Below are 23102 nucleotides of genomic sequence, written 5' to 3' on the forward strand. Positions count from 1 at the left end.
GGTTGCGCAACCCTGTGAATGTACTTAACATCTGCTAAAATGGTACATTTGAAAATAGGTAAGAGGGTAAAGTTTATATCATGTGTGTTTTACCACAATAAAAAAAGAAAAATTTCCTTATGGTTACGATTTTACCCATTTCTGTTTATTTAGATCTTACAACCAGGATGTGAATGGGAAAAAGCAGTTGCAGAAGGAAAAGTGTGATGCCACATCGACATAAAGTTTTAATTCATGCAAAACACGCTATTTTTCAAGGAGCAAAAGGCTTATGTATATGCAGCAAAAGGCTTAACATATGAATGGGACATATTTTCCTTTAAGAGAAAAAAAAATCCTTTTTTCATGCACAAGGGACTTACAATTTAAGCCCAGGTGCACCAGTATCTTACTGAGAGAGACAGAATCATCCTCACTTGTAGGTTGGCTCCTAGAAGGCTCCTGAACCAATCAGCCATGGGTCAGGGATTGCTGCCTCCCGTCTGCACAGCTGGGGTCAGTTGACTCACCTGTAGCCTGCAGTCCAGCCCCGCTCCAGCTTGGGGCTCATCTGAGGGAAAGTATTTAAGCACAGGAGCCTGCCCCTGCTAGGACGTTGAAACTTTTGGTCTTGGCGGTTCGGACAACAGTGAACATGGACTTCAAGCTGCTGGCAGTGAGATTCTTGTCTTGGGGGGAACTTCAGATGGTAAGCTCTGTCCCGGGGTTTGGAAGAATGGCGCTCTCTCTCTCTCTCTCTCTCTCTCCCTCCCACGTACCTCCTGTGGTTGCCAGAGGGCAGGCTGAGACCAGCCTACAGCACACAGGACAGATCAGGCCACCAAGCCAGTCTCCCTTGGTCTACAAGATCTTGGCATTACTTAAAACCAAGACATTTCACGTACATCTCCAGGTTGCTGGCTTTTCTTGGAAAAGTATGAAGCTCTGGCAGAGTTAGTACGTGACAGCTCCCAGTGGTCAGCAGGATCCCAGCACCAGTCCCCTTCCCCTCAATTGTCAGCTGTAACCACCAAGGTAACTTTTCCTCCCTATTTGTGTCCTTTTCTTCCCCTCCCTCTTACCGCCGTCACAGCTCAACACCCAAGGGGCTGCTTTTCCCCTCAGGGCTTCCAATTATGGAGGCCTGAAACTGAGGCCAGAGTGTGACCACTTGTTCTGGATTCTGTACGCCCCCAGGTGCCCTGGCCTAGGGGTCTGTTGCCTTACGAATAACCAAGGACCTGGAAGAAAGCTGCTTCTATCCACAGAAGGAGAACGCGAGTTGGCCTGAGAATTGGAAGGGAATGTTAAGAGCGTTCTGTGTTGGTGAGTGTTTCTGGGTGACCCTGAGCTACCTCTTTCTGGTGCCCCCCAGAACTATGGAGTGGGGTCACAACAGAAGCCCCAGACCAGATTTCCAGGGGAGTGTGGGGAGAGGCAGAGAATGAAGGTGACTTGTACGGAAAGCGCCTCCAGCTGGGCCACCGCAGCAGAGCGGGGTGGTGGCCGGAGGTGGGGGGGGTGAGAGGTGAGAGAAACCCACTCCCCCCCACCCACCCCCCCCCAGCAGTCCTCTGGGCTCTGGAGTGTTGTAGGGCGAGCGGGAGACCATTCCTCACTGCTTGGGAATGGTAATCCTCCCAGAAAGAGGAGCGGGGTACCTGCACTGGCCCCCTTCTTAGGAAGAGCAGCTGAGAAGAGACCAGGGAAGTGGAGGGGAGAGGACACGGGGCTGGGAAGGGCTTTAGCATTGGGGGCAGCAGGGGCCGGATGCCTCTGAAAGTCAGCACAAGCCAGCGGGCACTTGATGGCTGTTACTGCCGTCTCCCCAAAGTGAGAACAATCCCCCCTAGGAATTTTCTTCAGGGAGTGAAAAACAAAATAAGGGAGAAATCCTGAAAGCATGGGGGTACTAATCCAAAAGAGATTCAATCTCAAATAGAAAGGGTCAAAGTCTTTTGAAATCAGGAAGACTATTTTCTGCTGGAGGCAGACACTGGAGCTTCAGAGAAAATTACGTAAAATAATTCTCTTTGAGCCTAATAGGGGATGTTCCGTGCACCCAGGGCACCTGGGTGGCTCGGTTGGTTGAGCATCCCACTTCGGCTCAGGCCATGATCTCATGGTTTGTCAGTGCAGAGGCTGCTTCCGAACTTCTGTCCCCCTCTCTCCCTCTGCTTCTCTCCTCCTGCCTCCTCTCAAAAATAACAAGCTTTTAAAAATACATCTAGGGGCGCCTGGGTGGCGCAGTCGGTTAAGCGTCCGACTTCAGCCAGGTCACGATCTCGTGGTCCGTGAGTTCGAGCCCCGCGTCGGGCTCTGGGCTGATGGCTCAGAGCCTGGAGCCTGTTTCCGATTCTGTGTCTCCCTCTCTCTCTGCCCCTCCCCCGTTCATGCTCTGTCTCTCTCTGTCCCAAAAATAAACGTTGGAAAAAAAACTAAAAAAATATATATCTAAAAAACTCAGTGCACCTGTATGAAGTGTCTCAATGAGGGATTTCTGTGCCTTAAACACCAACCGAGCTCATCTGAGGGTAGACTTACACTCACCCCTTGCAAGGTTTCTCCTCCTCGGCACTACTGATCCTTGGGACTGTGTAATTCTTTACTGTGGGGGGCAGGTGGACTATCTTACGCACTTGGGATGTTTAACAACAACTCTGGCCTCCACCCACTAGATGTCAGTAGCATCCCCTTCCTAGCTGCAATAACCAAAACATGTATCTATTGCCAAGCGTCCCCTGGGGGCAGAAATCACTCCCCATGGAGAGCCACTTTGCTAAGGCTGTCTTCTCCCATTCGTTGGGTTGGGACCAGGGACACAAAGGAAAACACCTGGAGCCTGGACCCAAGTAGGAAGTGTGAGGATGATGAGGCCTGGCTGTATGCTGAGGTCGAGCACGTGGCAAGTTTCACCTGTTCACTTCCGGGTGGGGGGTGGTTTTAAGTTCATTTTGAGAGAGGACGTGAGGGGCAGAGAGGAAGAGAGACAGAATCCCAAGTAGGCTCCACACTCAGCGCAAAGCCTGCTTGGGATCTGCTCTCCCTGCCTCTCCTCTGCTTGCTCGTGTGCTTGCTCTAGCTCTCTTGAAACTTAAATGGTTTTCTTTTTTAACAAACACCTCCACTTTTCTTCTTCACTCTCCTAATTGGCTTCGAATTCAATGATTCCCTAGGGCAGCCTTTGTCATCGGAGAGCCTCTCCTGAAAAATGAGGGCAGTGTAGGCCTGAGTTAAAACTCGGACTTCTCCATATCCCCCAGTCCCATTCTGCCAGCCGAAATACCAGGCCCCTGCGACCCTCTTCGCTCTCCCCAAACCAGCAGACTTTCCTGACAGACCCCAGACTCCGAAGGCCTCAAACCTGGAATTTGAGGAAGTTAAATACTAATGGGGGACCGCGAAGACCACTAAAAAGTAATCTTCATTTGGAGGGAATGGGAAGAGAGCCCTCCTGTCAGGACAAGGTAGGTCCCCCCGTTCTTCCCAAGAGAACACCCCCTGGGAAAGGGGAAGGAGTGTCCCCTGTGTGATGTAAGTTTGCTTCCACAGGTCCCACCCACAGCACTGAGCAAGTCAAGGGACCACATCCTCAAAGAAAAAAATGGAATCTCCTATACAAGGAGGAGGCCAGGCCATGTTGTCAGAACCACAGCATGGAGCGGATGGAGAACAAAATGGGCTTTGGATTTCAGCCAGACCCAAGCTGAGGGCTGGTGTTGGAGGATCTAGCAAGATGTGGGAGGAGAGCAGTAGGAACTGGTAGGCACCGGTACCTCTATTGCAGAGATCCGTATCTCGCCGGAATTCCACTTTTAAGTCCCTGAAAACTAAGCTGGTTTTTTCCTGAATACTCCTGAGGAAATGTTCTTTTGATAGGTGGCTGAAATCCGCCATTTTGTTGGCAGCCTCTTTAAACTGGTGGGGTTTCCGGAGATTAGGGTTCCTGTGACAGCCACTGTGTGCATAAGCATCAACCTAAGCCTGTTCCACGTTGCTGCCTGGGTACTTGGGGTGGGTGGGTGGGGGGGAGGTGGGCAAAGGGACTCCAAATGTGAAGCTCCTGCCGTCTGCTGGGAAGCATGTAGAACGTGGCAGGTCTCCTTAGCTTGCAAGCAAGATAGTCTCAGACTCTCCACAGTTCTTGATCGTTTTGATAGAGTGGGATGCTGAATGAAATGTGGCTTTCTGGGAAAGAAAGGACAAGACCCGTTGCAGCCTGGGTTAGGGCATAGGAGAAGCAAATACCCTGGGATCTGGTAGCAAGTGCTCTTGGCTCAAGTGGTGGTGGGCTAAGAGCATTTCTCTGGCCTACCCGTGAAGGAGACTGACCGGTGCAAGGTGGGATTGAAACCTGAAACCCAAATAGTCCTGTTGGTGGTGGCTCACTCTTCCACTGGGAGATGCTATGAGCAGTTGATGGGCTGTTGGAAACAGTACATAGGCCTTGCTTGCTGGTGCAGAGCTGGTCTCTCCCTCTCCGCTGCTCCTGTATCCCTCCCACCAGCCACTGTAAGGAAAAAGCCACATCTAGGGAATACTGGATGGGGGCAGGGTGGGGACACAGGCGCCAAAGTCTCCATCCTACTTGGATCCAGGCAGGAAGGGATGCCTGGATGGGGCTCAAGGTCCTGGTGAGGAGAAAAACTAATGTGATCTTGGGTTATGGGATCCTTTGGGCTGACCCAATATGCTTTCTTTGTTGTGTCTACATCCGACTGTGGGAGTTTAAATTTCATTTTTTATTCATCATAAGTGTACTGCTTAATCCCCTTCACTTATCTGACCCATCCCCATCCCCCCCTTCTGGTAACCATCAGTTCTCTTTAGTAAGTCTTTTTTTTTTTTTTCTTCGCTCATTTGTTTAAATTCCACATGAGTGAGATCATCTGGTATTTGTCTTTCTCTGACTTCTCACATAGCATTGTACTCTGTAGCTCTAGCCATGTTACAAATGGCAAGACTTCATTATGGCTGAATAATCACATACCACATATTTATCCGTTCATCCATCGATGGACACTGACACCTTACATATCCTGGCTATTGTAAATAATGCAATAAACATTGGAGTGTATGTATCCCTTCGAATTTGTGTGTGTGTGTGTGTGTGTGTGTGTGTTACTTCTCTGGGTAAATACCCAGTAGTGCAATTACTGGAACTAAGGTAGTTAGATTTTTAACTTTTTGAGGAAGCTTCATGCAGTTTTCCAGAGCTGTTACACCAGTCTGTATTCCCACAAATACACAATGGTTCCTTTGTCTCCACATCCTTGCTAACACTTTCTTCGTGTGTGTGTGTTTGCCATCCTGATAGGACTGAGGTGATATCTTACTGTTTTGATTTGCGTTTTCCATATGAGTGAGTTGAACATATTTTCATGTCTGTTGGCCATCTCTAGGTCCTCTTTGGAGTAAATGTTGACATCTGCCCACTTGTTAAATGGACTGTTTTTTGGGTGTTAAGTTGTCGCTGTTCTTTATATATTTTTGTTACTCTTTGTTGGATACATCACTTGCAAATATCTTCTTTTCCTTCACTGTGCAGGAACTCTTTATTTTGGGGTAGTCACAATAGTCGTGTTGTATTTTTGTTTTTGCCTTAGGAGACTGATCTAGAAAAATATTGCTGTAGCTGATGTCAAATTACTGCCTGTGCTCTCAAGGATTTTTGTGGTTTTAGGTCTCCCACTTAGGTCTTTAATCCGTTACTGAGTTCTTGTTCATGGTGAAAGAGTGGTCCAGTTTCATTCTTTTGCATGTAGCTGTCCAGTTTCCCAGTACCATTTGAGACTTTTTCCCATTGTATGTTCATACCTCCTTATTAAAGATTAATTGAATTGTGGGTTATTTCTAGGTTTTTCTGCCCTATTCCATTGATCTGTTTACTTTTGTGCCAGTTCCATACTGTTCTAATTATTACTGTTTTATAATCTATAACTTAATCTGGAATTGACACTTCTCGTTTGGTTTTTCTTTTCCAAGATTTCTTTGGCTACTTGAGGTCTTCTATGGTTCCATACAAATCTTAGGGTTTCCATATACTTCAGGATTGTTCTAGTTTTGTGAAAAATTCTGTTGGTATTTTTGACAGGGATTGTATTAAATCTGCAGATTGTTTTGTGTAGTATAGACCTCTTAATGATATTCTTTCAACTCAAGTATGGAATGTCTTTCCATTTCTTTGCATCTTGAATTTCATCTGTTAGCTTTTGGAGTACAGGTCTTTCACCTCTTTGGATAAGTTTATTCAATAATTTACTGTCTTTGGTGCAGTTGTGAATGGGATGGTTTTCTTTGTACATCTTTTAATGCTTATTTTTGAGAGTATGAGCGGGGGAGGGGCACATAGGAGACCCAGACTCTGAAGCAAGCTCAGCTCTGAGCTGTCAGAGCCCAATGCAAGGCTCTAACTCCCAAACTGTGTGATCATGACCTGAGATGAAGTTGGATGCTTAACTGAGCCACTCAGGCACCCCATGAATGGGATTGTCTGCTTAATTTCACTTTCTGCTGCTTCGTTATTAGTGGAGACGAATACAAATTTCTGTACGCTGATGTTTAAAATTGTTTTTCTTTAAACTCCTCCTACCTCCCATATGGGGCTCAAATTCACCACCCCAAGATCAAGAGTTGCATGTACTACTGACTGAGCCAGCCAGGTGCCCCTGTATACTGATTTTATATCCTGTGACTTTACAGAATACAATAATCAGTTCTAATGGTTTTTGTTGGAGCTTTAAGGTTTTTTACATACAGTAGGTCATCTACAAGTAGTTTTATTTCTTTGCTAATTTGGATGCCTTTGATTTACGTTGTCTGACTGCTATGGCTAGGACTTACAGCACTATGTTGAATAAAAGTAGACCTCCTTGTCTTATTCCTGACCTTAGGGGAAAACTGTTTTTCACTATTGAGTATGATGTTCACTGTGGGTTTTTCATACATGGCCTTTGTTATGTTGAGGTATGTTTTCTCTAAACTTGGCAGAGTTTTTAACGTGAATACATGTTATACTTTGTCAAATGCCTTTTCTGCATCTATTTGATCATGTGGTTTTCATGCTTTGTCTTATTGATGTAATGTATCATGTTAAGTGAAAACTGAACCAGTCTTGCATCCCAGGAATAAATCCCACTTGATCGTGCTGTAGGATTTTTTAAATGTTTACTTGGATTTGGTTTGCTTAAATTTTGAGGATTTTCGCATCTATATTTGTGAGATATTGGCCTATGGTTGTGTGTGTGTCCCCCCCCCCCCCCCCCCAGCCCTTCAGATGTAGGTGTAAGGTTAGGTCGCAATTTTTCTTGAGGTAGACCTGTATTGCTATAAACGTCCCTCTTAGAACCACTTTTGCTGCATCCTGTAAGAGTTGTTATATGCTTGCCTTTCCCCATTCCAGAGGGGATTAGCCTGCTAGGGGAAGAGCTCTATATGGAAAAGGGCTTAGTAGGACTAACTCCACTGCCATTTGCTGCCAGTATGCGGGTCAGAATTCATCATGGGAGCCTCTACCCTCTGATGTCCGAAGTTCTCGCTACATAGGCTTCTGACTGCCAACCAACAAGACCTCTGTCTCCATGGCCCTGACCAGTGTTACACACTTCTGTCAGCAGGGGTGGTTGACAAACCTGAAAAAATCCGAGGGGCTGGGTGCCAAGTAAAATTTCTTCTGTTCGTATGGGTGGGTTCAGGATATTCCATCTCTCTAGCACTCAAAGGGGAAAAGGGGCTATCTTTGCCCTAACTTCTACATCCTAACCCCACAAACAAAGGACCCCTAACACCTTAGATTCTTCAAGCATTTGAGACCGAACAAGTTTGACTCTGCAGATTAGAGCCTTTAACAAAGGGAGACAGATTTTACCTGGACTTGCCCTTGGGGTTTTAAGACTTGTAGCCACATCAGAGGGACTCCTTTTGGAAAGCTGCTCTTAGCTCTTAGTGAGTTGGAATAATTGATCTGTGAAGGCCTTGTGATGCTCAGTTCTCAAATTGCCATTCTGGGGTTGGTTAACTTGGACTCTGAGACTAACAAGGGAGAAAAAGCCCAAAAGTCTTGTCAAGAAATGGCCTCCTCTATTCAAGAACATTGCCGTCTTGACCCCAGCAGTATCTTGTCTTTTCTTGGGGGGAAAAGCACACAATTCCTTATGGAAGCTTCAGTTACTGCATACACCCCGTTTGTCCCCAGCTGGAGCCAAAGACCCTAGCCCAGTGGGGCCATCTTCTGAGCCTACCACTCACTGGCTTGATAAAGCTTTAGAGAAGTTGAAACCTAGCAGTGTCCACTGAGCTGGTATAGCTGTTCCCCCTCAGAGCCAGCCCTGCAGTAGAAGTAGATGTGGTCACCCCATTGGGCAGAACACAGACGTGTGGCCTGTTGTCAATGGCCTGGCTGGCTGGGCAGGCTGTACTTCTCCAAGTGGAAGAACAATCAAAGATGTTACGCTTGCTGATTGAACTGTCTGGGTCACTCAGAACTGGCTTATGCCCAGGCATCTGAGACCTACTGGGATCAACTGTCTGATCGAACCTAACTCTGCTCTTGATGCAGAGGCTACTGTTGCATGTCAGCCTGTGACTTGAGCCGTAAGTTGACCTGCTTGTCCCACAGTGGAGATGGCCATATTGCAAGGGAGGTTTCCCCTTCTCCTGCTTTACAGATGGATTTCAGCAGCCCTTTGACCACCCCCACCTGTGGCAGTCAGGGCCTGTCTCGCCCCTGATAGTACTTCAGGTTGTTTATCAGCCTCTTCCCTGAAAGGGATGCCCAAGGGATTCCAACTTAAGTATCAAGTTTTATAAAAAGGTCTGTCTCTCACCTGATTCTTGATGAAAAGCTCGAATGAGTAAGGGATGACTGGACAGAAAGTGGCTATAGCCACTGGCATGGGACAGAAGAACTGGGTGGCGGGGAACAACAAAGCAGCTCAGGTGGGGGGAGGAAGGGCATTAATGACCTGTCTTTCAGAACTGTCCTCAGCTGTGTTGTAGGGGAAAGTCCACGGTAGGTCCCTCCCAAATGGGTGAAAGAAATTTACTGGCTGAGTCTGCCCTCCTCGGTCAGATGGCTCTGACCATTCTATGACGTAGATAGATGTGACCCAGCTAGCACTGGGACAAACTAAACGGTCTTAAGACCTTCCAAATGGATGAGCCGGAGACCCAAAGACTTTCCATCGGCTAGGAGGCCATGTTGGAGCTGCTGTCAACCTGCGCTTTCTGCAGAACGTAGATCCTAGTTCAGGGAACTTCCCAAAACTAAACTCTTCCAAGGGCACTATATTCTCTCCTGGGATTGTATGGCTTATGTGGAAGCTACACATCAGCTTTTCTCTCTCCTAAAACAGTGGCTTACACCTGAAGAGGTCACCTGGAAGTGTTTAAGGAGGCACCTCCTTGGTCCTAGTGGGCACCCAGGTCAGCCTTAATTCTCTGGCTTGGGTTGTTATGGATGAGGAAATTACCCTAGACTTCCCCCTTGGGGGCCAAGGTAACTGCAATTGTTAATACATCCTGTACCTTGTGGATTAATGCTTTAGTTGCTACAGAAACCTAAAGAAAGAGCCACTTGTGTAGATGGACACTAATGGCTTCGTGGGCTTGCTTCAGCTGGAACCCTGGGGTATACCTGAGGACAATATTGCAGATTCTGATATTGTTAGAGTACAAATTGAATGGATCTGGTCTTGACTCCTGTTGGCTTAACTATGCCAGTCAGTGAACCATTATGATTTTTCATAGGAAAACTTGCCAGAAGCCAAGACAATATAGAAATGAGGAGTGAACATTGGGGAGGGGAGCAGCCAATCTTCAATGGCATTTCCGTATGTGTCGTGATCACTTACATCTGGATTTTTTCATGTGCCTGGGTGTCCGACTGGGAAGACAGAAGGGTAGAAGGCGAAATTGCACTACTAGGTATTTATCCAAAGGCTAAAAAATGCTGTTTTGAAGGGGCACATGCACTCCAATGTTTATAGCAGTGCTATCAACAGCCCAAATGTCCAACTGATGAATGGGTAAAGAAGATGTGGTATAGATATATACAAGGGAATATTACTCCGTGATCAAAAGAATGAGATCTTGCCATTTGCAATAACATGGATGGAACTAAGCAAAATAAAGAGAAATATCATGATTTCACTTGTGGAATTTAATAAACAGATGAACATAAGGAAAGGCAAGTAAAAATAAGATAAAAACAGGGAGGCAAACCATAAGAGACTCTTAAATGCAGAGAACAAACTGAGGGTTGCTAGAGGGGTGTTGGGTGGGGGGATGGGCTAAATGGACAAGGGGCATCAAGGAGGGCACTTGTTGGGATGAGCTCTGGGTGTTATATGTAAGTGATGAATCACTAAATTCTGTTCCTGAAATCATTACACTGTAAACTAAAATATGAGAAAAAGCAAAAAAAAAAAAAAAAAAAAACCCACATTTTTAATCTGTGGGGAAAGATTGAATTATATTCCAAATACAATTGGTAGAACTTCAGAATCAACAAAAGGGATACACATCTTTGATGTTCTAGGAAAAGCATCCCAGTCTTACTGAATACAAAGCAACCACGTTCATTTCTGGTGATGATGAAGCAATGTTTTAAGCTTTTTACATGCCAATATTACAATTTACTGGTTTTGTAACTGAACCCACGTTCATCTGCCCGACGGGCAGCAAAGCCAACCCTGGAGACTTCAAGGATGCAGAAAGAAAGGGCAGTCAAATTAAGAGTCTGGAGAGCATGCCTCAATGGCTAATTCTTACAAGTGCTTGCCTTTAAACCAAGGAAATAAATCTCTTTTTACAAGCTGATCTCAGCAATACCACCGAAGGTTAGAGAAAATATCTCACACTGACAACGTACATGACCACATACAAATATGCAAATCAGGTGCAAACAAAATCTTAAAGGCCCAATTTCCAAATATCTCCCTTTTACAAAATCACAAGATGGTGTAATTTATACATCCATTATTGGCCATTTTTCTCCAGAGTCAAATGAATATTTCTGTCAAACAATGTTATAAAAAAAAATTGCCCAGTTTTGGAAAATACAGCCCAAAGGGGCTGCAGGCAGGAAATGAATTGTCATTTCCCGTTTTCTAGTTAGAACATGGCTGGTTTTATCTAAAGATACCAAAAGCTGTGGCAACAAACCAAAGCTTAGAGTACCTCTGTGAGCATTCATGTGTTCCTCTCTGAAAGTCAGGGTTTCATCAATTGAACCAAATGGCTTTCTAGTTAACCCCTTCTTGCTCCATTAAGGAGCAAGAAAAAAGAGGGTAAGAGAGCCAACCCACATGGGAGGAAGGAGAACTTACCCTCACGGGGTACTCGCCAAATGGAAACTAAAAAAGACCCAGAAACAGGTTTCTTTGCCACAAGAATTAAATTAAGCATCAAAGAAGGTCGGTGGCCCTCTGTCAGGGTGGAGTCCTGGGGACAGTCCCTAGGACAAAGAGCCTAGGCAGCTGCTTGCCTTCCTCATGGGACTTGTGTTACAGCTGGGGACCCATGAACCACAGGCAAAGAGCGTGTGGCTGGGGCTTGCCTAATTTGTAACTGACCCTGGCTTTGTGAGCCTGACACACAGCAAAGCCAGACTGTGGGATACCAAGGCAGTCAAATGAGGAGATGGGAGAACAAGCCTCAAATCTGTCTCCCAGAAGCAGGACAGTCAGGGATAGCTAGCTAGTTAATATTTTTTTATTTTTAAGTATAATTTATTGTCAAGCTAGCAAACATACAGTATATACAGCGTACTCTTGGCTTCGAGAGTAGATTCCCATGATTCATCACTTACATACAACACCCAGTGCTCATCCCAACAAATTCCCTCCTCAATGCCCGTCATCCATTTTCCCCTGTATCCCCTCCCCGCACCACCCCCCCCCGCCCCATCAACCCTCAGTTTGTTCTCTGCATTTAAGAGTCTCTTATGGTTTGCCTCCCTCTTTCTTTGAGACTATTTTTTCCCTTCCCTTCTCCCATGGTCTTCTGTTAAGTTTCTCAAATTCCACATAGGAGTGAAAACATGTCTTTCTCTGACTGGTTTCTTTCACTTAGCATAATACCCTCCAGTTCCATCCACACTGTTGCAAATGGCAAGATTTCATTCTTTCTCGTTGCCAAGTGATATTCCATTGTGTCTATAAACCACATCTTCTTTATCCGTTCATCAGTTGATGGACATTTGGGCTCTTTCCATAATTTGACTATTGTTGAAAGTGCTGCTATAAACATTGGGGTACATGGGCCCCTATGAATCAGCACTCCTGTATCCTTTAGATAATTCCTAGTAGTGCTATTGCTGGGTTGTAGGGTAATTCTATTTTTAATTTTTTGAGGAAACTCCACACTGTTTTCCGGAGTGGATGTACCAGTTTGCATTCCCACCAACAGTGCAAGAGGGTTCCCATTTCTCCACATCCTCACCACCATCTGTTGTTGCCTGGGTTGTTCATTTTAGCCATTCTGACCAATGTGAGGTGGTATCTCATTGTGGTTTTGATTTGTATTTCTGATGGTGAGTGCTGTTGAGCATCTTTTCATGTGTCTGTTGGCCATCTGGATGTCTTCTTTGGAAAAGTGTCTATTCATGTCTTGTACCCATTTCTTCACTGGATTATTTTTTTTAGGTGTTGAGTTTGGTAAGTTCTTTATAGATTTTGAATACTAACCCTTTATCCGGTATGTCATTTGCAAACATCTTCTCTCATTCCGTTGGTTGCCTTTTAGTTTTGCTGACTGTTTCCTTTGCTGTGCAGAAGCTTTTTATCTTGATGAGGTCCCAATAGTTCATTTTTGCTTTTATATTCCTTGCCTTGGGAGACATGTGGAGTAAGAAATTGCTGCAGCTGAGGTCAAAAAGATTGTTGCCTGTTTTGTCTTCTAGGGTTTTGATGGTTCCTGTCTCACATTTAGGTCTTTCATCCATTTTGAGTTTATTTTTGTATATGGTGTAAGAGAGTGGTCCAGTTTCATTCCCCTTCATGTTGCTATCCGGTTCTCCCAGCACCACTTGCTAAAGAGACCATCTTCTTTCCATTGGATATTCTTTCCTGTAGTCAGAGATATTTAAAGGCAAAGGAGAAAAAAAAAAAAAGGTCTGGGTAATAAGTTGCAAAGGTACTTAGTACATCTGTTAACCCTCTGGTTACCAGTTTCATTTCCATACAGGCACTTCATGTGTTTTCCTTGGATTTTAGGGAATGTTGGGAAGTTTGGGGTTCTGTGTAACACATTATTAATTTTTCCTACCTAAAATACCAAGTGGGGGCGCCTGGGTGGCCCAGTTGGCTAAATTTCTGACTTCAGGTCAGAGTCACACAGTTCGTGAGATCTAGCCCTGTGTCAGGCTCTATGCTGACAGCTCAGAGCCTGAAGCCTACTTCGGATTCTGTGTCTCCCTCTCTCTCTGGCCCTTCCCCACTAGCGTTCTGTCTCTCTCAAAAATAAACGTTAAAATACCAGGTGTTGGTGAGGATATGGAAGAACTGGAAATCTCATACACTGCTGATGGAAACGTAAAATGATGCAGCCACTCTAGTCTGTCAATTTCTTTAAAAACTTAAACACACACCTAGTAAATGGCCCAGCTATTCCACTCCTAGGTATGACCCAAAAGAAGCATGTCCATAGATAGACTTATACGTGAATGTTCATTGTGCTTTAGTTATTAAAGCCAAGTGTCCAGTAACAGATGACTAGATTAAAAATTTTAGTACATTGTAAAACAGGACACTATTCAGCAATAAAAAGGAACAGACTACTGACGAGCACAAAATCAATGAGCCTCAAAATAATTACGCCAGCTGAAATTAGCCAGAACAAAAGAAGCATACATACCGGTGACAGCATTGACATAAATCTCTAGAAAATGCAAAAAATTATGTGCATAACTGGGGCGCCTGGGTGGCTCAGTCGGTTGAGCGGCCGACTTCGGCTCAGGTCACGATCTCACAGTCCGTGAGTTCGAGTCCCGTGTTCGAGGGCTCTGGGCTGACGGCTCAGAGCCTGGAGCCTGTTTCAGATTCTGTGTCTCCCTCTCTCTGACCCTCCCCCGTTCATGCTCTGTCTCTGTCTCAAAAATAAATAAACGTAAAAAAAAATTAAAAAAAATTATGTGCGTAACTAATTCAGCCTTGACAGAAACATGGAGAATGAAGGTAGCTATGTTAGGTTGTGGGAATCCTGGCACTGGATAATCGTTGTCTGTGCTGTTGACCAGGTCTTATTTCCTGGCCAGGCTCTCCTGAACAATCTGGCACTCCAGCCCTCTTTCTTTACCAAAATTGTCTATTCTAATAACCAAAACATATCCATCATAAATTTCTTGAAACCAACAGAACAGTGTTTCTGAAATGCTAATTTTTAACAACAGCTAGTATCTTAATGGGCTTGCTTCCAGGAACAGACAGTTTCAACTAAAGTTCTGGGACAGGAGAAATCAAATGACAAAGTCCTCTAAGCCAAGAATAGAGATTTGGAATCTTTATCCTTGTCCTTGAAATCCCCAAATAACCTCAGGGTGTCCTAGTTTGATATTTACTCTGGGAGTTTATTTGACATTTATCTAAATTTCCTCCATTCAGGTTTAAGTAAGTCATGATATTTGAAGAAGAGCAGTAATGGGACAGCTTATAAATATCTCTTTCATCCTACAGTCATGTATAATCGAATGCCCATCTTACTGAAAGCACTCTGAGGGGTTCAGTTTGGCAAACCTGTTTATTTTGGGGGGGGGGGGAAGAGGCCATGTATAGAAAAGAGGACCGGCAAACTTCTTTCTCTAAAAGACCACATAATAAATATTTTAGGCTTTGCAGGCCAAGAGGTGAAAATCAAAAATATTATGTAGGTACCAATATAATAACACAGAAAACATATTTTCATATTTCTGATGAAATTTAAAATATATTGAGTATAATTTATTTTAATATAGGTCTATTAGAATAATGGAATTGGAGGAGGGAATAACATTTTGCTTAATTGGGGTTGAAAAGTACTGTTTCTAATATCACATAGATTGCAAATGTTCTTGGCTCACGGGCTATCCAAAAATAGGCAGAGGGAAGGATTGGCCTGTGGGCTACAGTTTGCCAACCCCTAGTAAAGAAAGTGTGGTTTCAATGTTTAAAGTATTCCTGAGGTTCTGGCTAATGTTACAGGGAGAAAAGAGAAAAAAGAGAAAGAGACATGTAAGGATTGGAAGACCTACATTAACATGTATTTGCAGATAATATGACCATATCTATAAAACCAACAGAATCCACAAAGTATTAGATTGATTTTATTGTAATAAAAAAATGCCATCAAGGTTGCTAAAGAGATCAACTTACAAAAATCAATAACATTTCTCTATACCAGCAAAAACTCATGATAATAACTAATGGTTAAAAAACCCAGAAAACAAAACAAACAGTGAAAGTATATGGGAACCAACAACCAAGAACACACAAGAAAATTAGAAAATTACTAAGGAGAAGGGCGCCTGGGTGGCTCAGTCGGTTAAGCCTCTGACTGGCTCACGGCATGATCACACAATTCGTGAGTTCGAGCCCCACATCAGGCTCTCTGTTGTCAGCACAGAGCCTGCTTGGGATCCTCTGTCTCCCTCTGTTCCTCCCCTGCTTGCTCACTCTTTCTCAAAAATAAATAAAAAACATTACTGAGGAGAAAACGTAAAAACTCTAAGGAAGGACATAGAAGATTATCTGAATAAATTGACAGACTTGGGGTTCACTTGGTTTTGGCCCAGTGGGTCCTGTGTCAGTCTTCTGACCTCCAAAACTTGTGCGGTTTGAAGCCACTAAATTTGTAGTGATTTGTTACAGTGAACAGAAAATCAATCTGGGACCCATTTCTCCTGTCCAGCTGAATGCCAAAGAAGAGTCCTCACTGCATTTGATGCACAAGCAGAGTTTCCTCGCATATACTTTTAACTCTTGGAAGGAAACGTGGTACATATGATCTACAGAGTAATCTTAATTCACATTTGCCTGCATTTGGAGTATTATTGTGTGGTGCTTGTTGCAGTAGATGTATTTCCCTTCCTTTAATCAGCTCAATTTGTTTTCAGACCCAAGAATGTGCTGATGGGCAATGAGATAAGAAACTATTAAAAAACAACTAAGAATTTAAATATGATGGTGGAAAATTCCCAAGGAGATTGGCCCTCCAGTTCCTGAACAGTGTACGAAGAAACAATAGCATAGCTCCCTGCGATGGCTGCTTCCACCATAAATTTCATCTGATGCCGGATTCATTTGATACTCTAGAAAACAGGTTTGAAAACTCAATGTCCTTCTCTCTGTGTCTTTTTGGTGAGCTAATCTGGGTTGACATCAGCAAGATGGTGGAATAGGCGGTGTGACCCCTCATCGCATACCCCAACAGAAACACCTATTTTAGCAACCACTCATGGATGAAAATAACTTTGTGGGAGTTGGGAAGTACAGGTAAGAGTTTCAGTGTGAGCTCCAGCTGCCATCTTGACCTAGGAACAGAGGGTCTTTTTGTGCTTCCCTCTTGACTGACATGTGGTACACCCAGCCATCTTCCCTCATCGATCATCACTGTGGCCCTCCTTGCACTGTTATTGTTGGCAATGTCTTAAGCACTCCTCAGGGTTATGTTGGGCCATGCCCCTCTGGGTAACAGCTGTTCTATCCCTTAAGTGCTAACATTTAAAAATGAGGGGTCCTAGATTTTCTTGAGTTCTGGCATCGGGGAGATGGCTACTCCATTTTGGTAGACTTGTTTAATCACTGTGTTGTATACCTGATACTAATAACAGCATTGTCTGTCAACCACACTTCAATTAAACAAAAAAAAAAAGGATCTTCGCATGCATGACAGGTTGACTTTCTACAAAGTCTACTGACATATTTCAGCCAGTAAGACCAAATGCTTAAGTCTGGAGCAATTAAGTCTGAACCTAACTTATTCTTCTGACCTGGAGGCAGAGTAAGATGTGGGGAGGGTCACATGCCTATAAAGCTCTCCCTAATTAACCGTACATTCATAATGACTGAGTCATTCTTTTTGTATGACAACTCCCACCCAGGTCTTGCTCTGCCCCAACACCCATGTATAAGTTTTACACTGTTGCAAAAGGATTGTAAGTGGAAGATCATTACTTTCCTTTTCCCTTTCCCTGTAAGCTCCCAAAAGAAGAGGCTGATAGCATTTTGCCTCCTTGATGCCTCCTGACTGTACCAAGCCCAGATTATTGAAGGTAGGTATTGCTCACACTTAATGGGATCTCACTTAATATGTTCACAACAGATAACAGTGGTGATTGAAGGAACTTTTCCAAGAGTATGGAAGGACACTAACCATCTAATAGGACGGATGACACAGAGAAGCTAAAATATGGGGACATGTCCTGAAACATGTTGAGCTGGTACCAGCCTCAGCAACAGTCCATGGAGAAAGAAAATTCTAAGACGGGGCAAATTATGGGAAAGTTTATCTTATCAGATCACCAAGAAACAGGCAAATCAAAGGGCAACCAGCACTCATGGGGACAGAGAATTACTGCAGAGGGAGAAACTCAGGAAAGATTCTGAGAAGCTAGAGAAGGATTATGGGTGCAGAGCCAAGGAGGTCCCCCCATTTGCTTTTTGTCGGCCCCACACTCCCATATACACAAACCACAAGACTGCAAGGCTAATCATTTATTGACCAGGTATAGGAAGTTCTTATTCATGACAGAGTTCTCCTGGGTATGGGAAAGACAGCTGGAAAATTTGGAGAAAATCTTGAAATCTTGGTTGGTTGATGTTTTCCTAGACAATTAAGGAAGATTCTGAAGATGCAGAGATAATGCTTTCCTATGTGATTATGATGGAAATCAGGTCACAGCACTTGTCACTAGATGGTGTGGGGACCACAGAAGGGAAGATCCTGGAGCTCAGGTAAGGAAGCATTCACTCAACACTAAATAAGCAAATGAAAAAGAGAACACAGAAACTTATTAAGCATTCCTTGGATTGAATTGAAGCAAAAAGAACTTCTGTTATAGAGACAAATGGTGAATAGTAGATGTCAAGCTGTATTGTAACATGTTATTTGCCAGAATAGGGGAGGGAGGGCAATGAATAAATGCCCCCCCTTTTTTCTACTGCTGATCTCATATTTATTGTCCCCAAACTGAATCTATGAAAAAAAGAAAGCAATGAAGGATCCGAGGCTTGTTCTGCCACCTTCAGCACTAGAAGTTTTGAAGAGTTTTAGATAAATTGAGAGATAACGGCAAAGCCATAGCTACCTTTTATTAAATGTCTGCTTTACGCAAGCTACATTATCTGAATGAAGCTCCACAATAAATCTAAGGTAGGAAACTGATGAGAAGATTCAGTGTCTGTTTTCCAGCTTAAAAGACAACTGGAAGTTCAGACAGCTCTATTCCCAGGTGAAAAGTTAAGGATGTACAAAGATCAAAGGAAGAAATGTTTGTTGTAAATTGGGAGGGTGAAATGCCTTCTGGGCTTGGAAGACCAACCATAAACACAGAAATGGATGTGAGTTTCATACTCGTGTCCTATTACCCTTTCTCCATTTCAAATTTTAAGTCTTAAAGATTTTTAGCATGTCATCAATTACTGATGTCTTTTGCCAGCATTATGTCCACATGGTAACTCTGCAGGGTAGACATCATTATTCCCTTGGTAAATGCTTAGGTCATTTGTTCAAAAGTTCATGGTAGGAATGAGTCCTGAACCCAGCTCCTCCAATTCCACATCTCAAGCTCTCCTCACAAGCTTCCTTACCAAATTATTTTTATTGTCATCTTTGGACACAAACTCCTAATGCTTTTGGAAGGCACTGATCCCAGGGCCACCCCCTTTCCATCAGAGATCACCAACCTGGAGTCCTGGGCCGCTTCACTTCCTCGGGCCTGTAAACAGCGATCTGTAGAGACAGAACACATACAAACACCGAACCCAGTTTATTTGCCAGAGAGAAACCAAATGATTCTCTAGGTTAAGGCAAAGGGGACTAATTGGGGGTACTGCCTTCTCTTTTTTTTTGTTGTTGTTGTTGTTATTGTTTTTTCCCCCTTCAGTAACATGGGAATTTAAGAAGAGAAAACTAGAAAATAACAATACTTACCAACTTCAGTCAGGTCAAGTATGTTTTCTTTAACAATCCCATGTTCTTGGCAGTATTTCACAAACTTTTCCTTGAGTTTTTGACTCACATCTGGTTCTCGGGCTGTGGGGAGAGTGACAGTAACTGCTGTGTCTTATGTATTTGTCACTGAGGCTCATAAGGGGGTGGCTCCAGATGGATGGAAAATGGACAGCACTGATTGGGTGCTTAGGCAGAAGTCTTGGGGATGAGTTATAACCTGTCTTGAATTTGACATCTTTAGGATATGGTTCTGGCAGGAAGACAGATTACCAAAGGTGAGCATCTGTCTTCAGAGGAGGAGAGACATTCCAGGATAAAAATTGGGAGGACCACTTTGTCTCCAGGTTTACCTTCCTTCCCCTCCTTCCCCACCCCAAGATGAGTGGCAGCATGAAAATACCGTACCATAGAACTCTACCAGTTGGAATGGTCTCTTGTCAAAATTCAGAAGATGTAACAGGATATACTCATCATAGACCGTTTCAACTATGCTAAATACATTGTATCCATCATCTGTGGAGGAAACAGAACACAGTTCAGAACTTGTGCCACCGTGTGCTGGCCTCTCAGAGCTTGATAGGTCAGAGCTTGTTAGATCCACAGGAAGTAAGGAAACCCCTTTACTTATTTTCAACCACGAAACAAATTCAAGTGCATATCCTGGAAGATATAGAGAGTAATAGAGTAATACTTAATGCCTTCATTTACATCTCCCTGGGCTTCATGAGGCGACATCCAAGGGATACTGGTATTTGACTACTAGTAGAAAAATTCAGCCATAGCAGCAACTTATGCTCTATCATCCTCCCTGAGACTCACCCACCTCCCTTGACCATTTCTGCCAACTATGTGTCTATCCTCTCTATAGGCCCACTGGCATTACATACCCAGTGCTCTATATCCTGAGCGATGATGTGCTATAGCAATGACCAGCAGACATCATCAGAAAGTAGGCAGGGAATGAGAAGCTGTCCCACCACTTATTTTGTCAATTTTCTTGCTGGAGGTACATATAAGCAAACTACCTTCTTTATCTGATGGTATTATGTGCCAGGCATTGACTTTTTTTACCCAAGGTTCTTCCAGATTCAGGATTTGGCTATTAGATGGCCCCTCATTATATAATGTACATAAGCTACTGATCAGGAATTGGTCAAGATCTTGAAGATATTGGTGTTTATTAAATTCTTGGAGTGGAAGTAGAATTTAGAAAGACTTTTTAATATACTTACACATAACACTATATACACCATCCTTTGTTTTGTCAGCAACCAGAAATATTTCAGTACACTTTCCATTCTCTCTGTAAAACAGAATAAGCTGATGTCCAAGAGATATTGATGCCCCAGCTCCCTCACACTCTACCTATAATTTGCGTTTCTGATTCCACTTCACTGTTGAACATTTTTGGGGTACAGTTTCCAAAGAGCTTTTATTTACATTATTTTACTTTGTGATACTTTAAGAATGAGTCAACTACTTCCATTACTGTCACTCTGCCACTACCTCCCACTATTATCACTACAACTACCTGTCTAGATAATTAGCTTAGTGTTCACCATGTGCCAGCCTCTCACATTACCTCACATGGTCCTTGCAAAAAAAACCATTAAAGAGAATTATCATCCTCTTTACCCAAGGGAAAATTGGGGTGGAAACAGATGAAGTTTCTTGGTCATACATAAGACATTCAAGAGAGAGACAGGCTGTCAATTCCAAGTCCTGTGCTCCAAACTTATGCTGTACTGTTACATTACTTATGATTCTGATACCCTCTACCCCGTCCGTACTTCCTCTACTCCTATTTGAATTTGTTTCTGTCATAATTCTTATCTTTGAATCTAGAAAAGGCCCAGGTTCTTCAGGTCCTGGATCAGTGTCAGATAATGGACTCTTAATACAAACCCAGAAGGTATGTGTACCCTCACACACACAGAATTCCAACACCATATTCAGACTCCCATGTTTCCTCTCCCAAGTGACAAAGACCACACTTACTTTGTATGCAATACAAAGGCCAGAGAAGAGTTGTCCAGGGCTTTGATGTGTTCGACAAAAACCCTCATGCTACCATTTTCTTCTATCTTTTCCTTAACATCTGAGGCCAAGAGAATGGAATACCACTCTCCTGAAATCTGCAATAAATCAGTAACATGATTGGGTAAGATAAAGGGGAGAGGGAACTCCATAGGAATACTTGTCTCCTTGAACCTGGCCTGTGTGCCAGGACTCATAATAATGATGTGAAGATGGAAGTAGAACTCAGGTCAATTGGTACTACATCTAGGGCTCTTTCCACCATCCCTAAAGCAAGAACAGAGGTCCCCAAGTGTTCTCTTTTAATACGGTACAATTGCTCTTAGTCAAAAGTCTGAAACCACCCCTTTGGTCTAATACATCAAGGAACTCCTGTTCTCTGGTAGGGCCACGTTACTTCAGAATCCTCCACGCTACCCCACAAGGGCAGACGCTACTATACTCTACAGACTCTACCTTTGAAATATCGATGTTGCTTCTCACAACATTTTCTTCCTCATGGGCACAGACTAGAGTCAGCCCTAGACACAGCAACAGCAGCTTCATCTTGGCAGGAAATAGCACGGTCTTCCCTACAGTCACTGGGAGCGAGTCTCTCCCTGATGGTGGCTCCAGTCCCTGGCTCCTCTGTTTTTATATCTGTTCTGGGTCCAGTTTTTTCGTCCATTGGACACCACCTTCCCTCCTCCCACTCCACGAAACGGTATATCATTCACTGGTGTGAGGCCAAAGACTGTTCTTGCCCTTTTGAAACTTGGCAATCTCCTCTCTTTTAGATCTACTTAATGACCTTAAATTTCTCAAAACACACACTCAAGAAAAATGGTGGAAAAAACCCTGCCTTTTGGAACCAGATTTAACTGTGGATCTGGCTTGGAATCAGCCAATTATGTGAGGCAGGAATGGAATAAAACTTGGAAAGGGAATGTGTAGGAAATCTATGTTCCATTGTTCAGATGGTGTGCAGAATTGGGTGCATCACTTCAATTTTACTAATTTCAGAAGCAAAGACACTGCCTCTACCAAAGATAGTACCTTCCACAAAGCAGTAAAATAGAGTTGATGCAAAACAGGTTTGAATAAAATAATGAAATATGGCTTCTATTCAGTATATTTAAATTTCTTTTCCTTATTCTCTGAACTCAATCACTACGTTTTTTTCTTTCCCCACAATGAATGGACAAGTGTTTAATCACTGAGTATACCTCACTATACCATATGCCCCATAAGAGAAATGGAGAAGTACAAGATATCATCCCTTGCTTCAAGTAACTATCAATGGAGTTGGGGAAATACTTCATATAATCAATAAAAACTTAACACTACAAGCATATGAAATAACCCAACTGAGTGGGATTAAGTCCATACCATTGTAGGTCAGAAAAGGAGTGACACTAGAGAGGTGGTATCACGTAGAAAGGGCTTAAGAGCACGGCTTTGGGGGTGCCTGAGTGGCTCAGTTGGTTAAGCATCTGACTCTTGATTTCGACTCCGGTCATGATCTCACAGTTCATGAGTTCTGGCTCTGCACTGACATCATGGAGCTTGGTTAGGATTCATTCATTCTCTCTCTCTCCCCCTCCCCACCCACCCCCCCAATAAATAAATGAACATTTAAAAAAAGAGGGAGCATGACTTTGGAGTTATGTAGATCTGGGCTTCCTTCCTATTTCTGTCATTTTGAAGCCATGAGGACAGATTTAACTTCCTGTGATACTTAGTTTCCTTATACATGCCTCATAGATTACTAAAGGGATTCAATGAGATGTGTATAGAAAGAACCCTCATCATGTTTAGCACATATTGGGCTGGTAGGGTCAGAGAATTATTTCTGGAGAAGGTGGGACTTAGCATAGGTCTTGAAAGTTAGAAAGGGGCTTGTTAAAGTTATGGTTCATTTCTGCCTTGTGCCTTGTCCCCTTTTTCACTTCCCCCAAACA

At 43.5% G+C, this 23102-nt stretch overlaps 1 protein-coding gene and 2 long non-coding RNA genes across 3 annotated transcripts; 2 read left to right on the top strand and 1 right to left on the bottom strand.

Moving 5' to 3' along the window:
- Positions 1-515: 515 nt before the first annotated feature.
- Positions 516-17545, top strand: LOC121034849 (uncharacterized). The gene is made up of 4 exons (XR_005792639.1): positions 516-1014; positions 1177-1305; positions 16067-16272; positions 17151-17545. It is a non-coding gene; the product is annotated as an uncharacterized LOC121034849 (long non-coding RNA).
- Positions 17546-17653: 108 nt separating this feature from the next.
- On the bottom strand, positions 17654-22645 carry LOC121034848 (allergen Fel d 4). The gene is made up of 7 exons (XM_040481992.1): positions 21619-22645; positions 21124-21260; positions 20358-20428; positions 19531-19638; positions 19105-19206; positions 18858-18903; positions 17654-17928 (listed from the first exon to the last, which is right to left on the bottom strand). The coding sequence occupies exons 1-7, from the start codon at positions 21706-21708 to the stop codon at positions 17919-17921; spliced, it is 564 nt and encodes a 187-aa protein (XP_040337926.1). The 5' UTR covers positions 21709-22645; the 3' UTR covers positions 17654-17918.
- Positions 17805-19640, top strand: LOC121034850 (uncharacterized). The gene is made up of 2 exons (XR_005792640.1): positions 17805-17906; positions 19367-19640. It is a non-coding gene; the product is annotated as an uncharacterized LOC121034850 (long non-coding RNA).
- Positions 22646-23102: the final 457 nt, after the last annotated feature.

This window comes from Herpailurus yagouaroundi, unplaced genomic scaffold, assembly GCF_014898765.1.
Source record: "Herpailurus yagouaroundi ecotype Mexico unplaced genomic scaffold, PumYag 160, whole genome shotgun sequence".
Classification (NCBI taxonomy): Eukaryota; Metazoa; Chordata; class Mammalia; order Carnivora; family Felidae; genus Herpailurus; species Herpailurus yagouaroundi.

Excerpts from the sequence above, each read along its gene's own strand:
- LOC121034848 (XM_040481992.1), bottom strand. The coding sequence starts at position 21,708 with ATGAAGCTGCTGTTGCTGTGTCTAGGGCTGACTCTAGTCTGTGCCCAT. Across the intron at positions 20,429-21,123 it reads GCCTTTGTATTGCATACAAA|AGAGAATGGAAAGTGTACTG; the intron begins GTAAGTGTGGTC and ends TCTGTTTTACAG. Across the intron at positions 18,904-19,104 it reads ACTTGACCTGACTGAAGTTG|ATCGCTGTTTACAGGCCCGA; the intron begins GTAAGTATTGTT and ends CTGTCTCTACAG.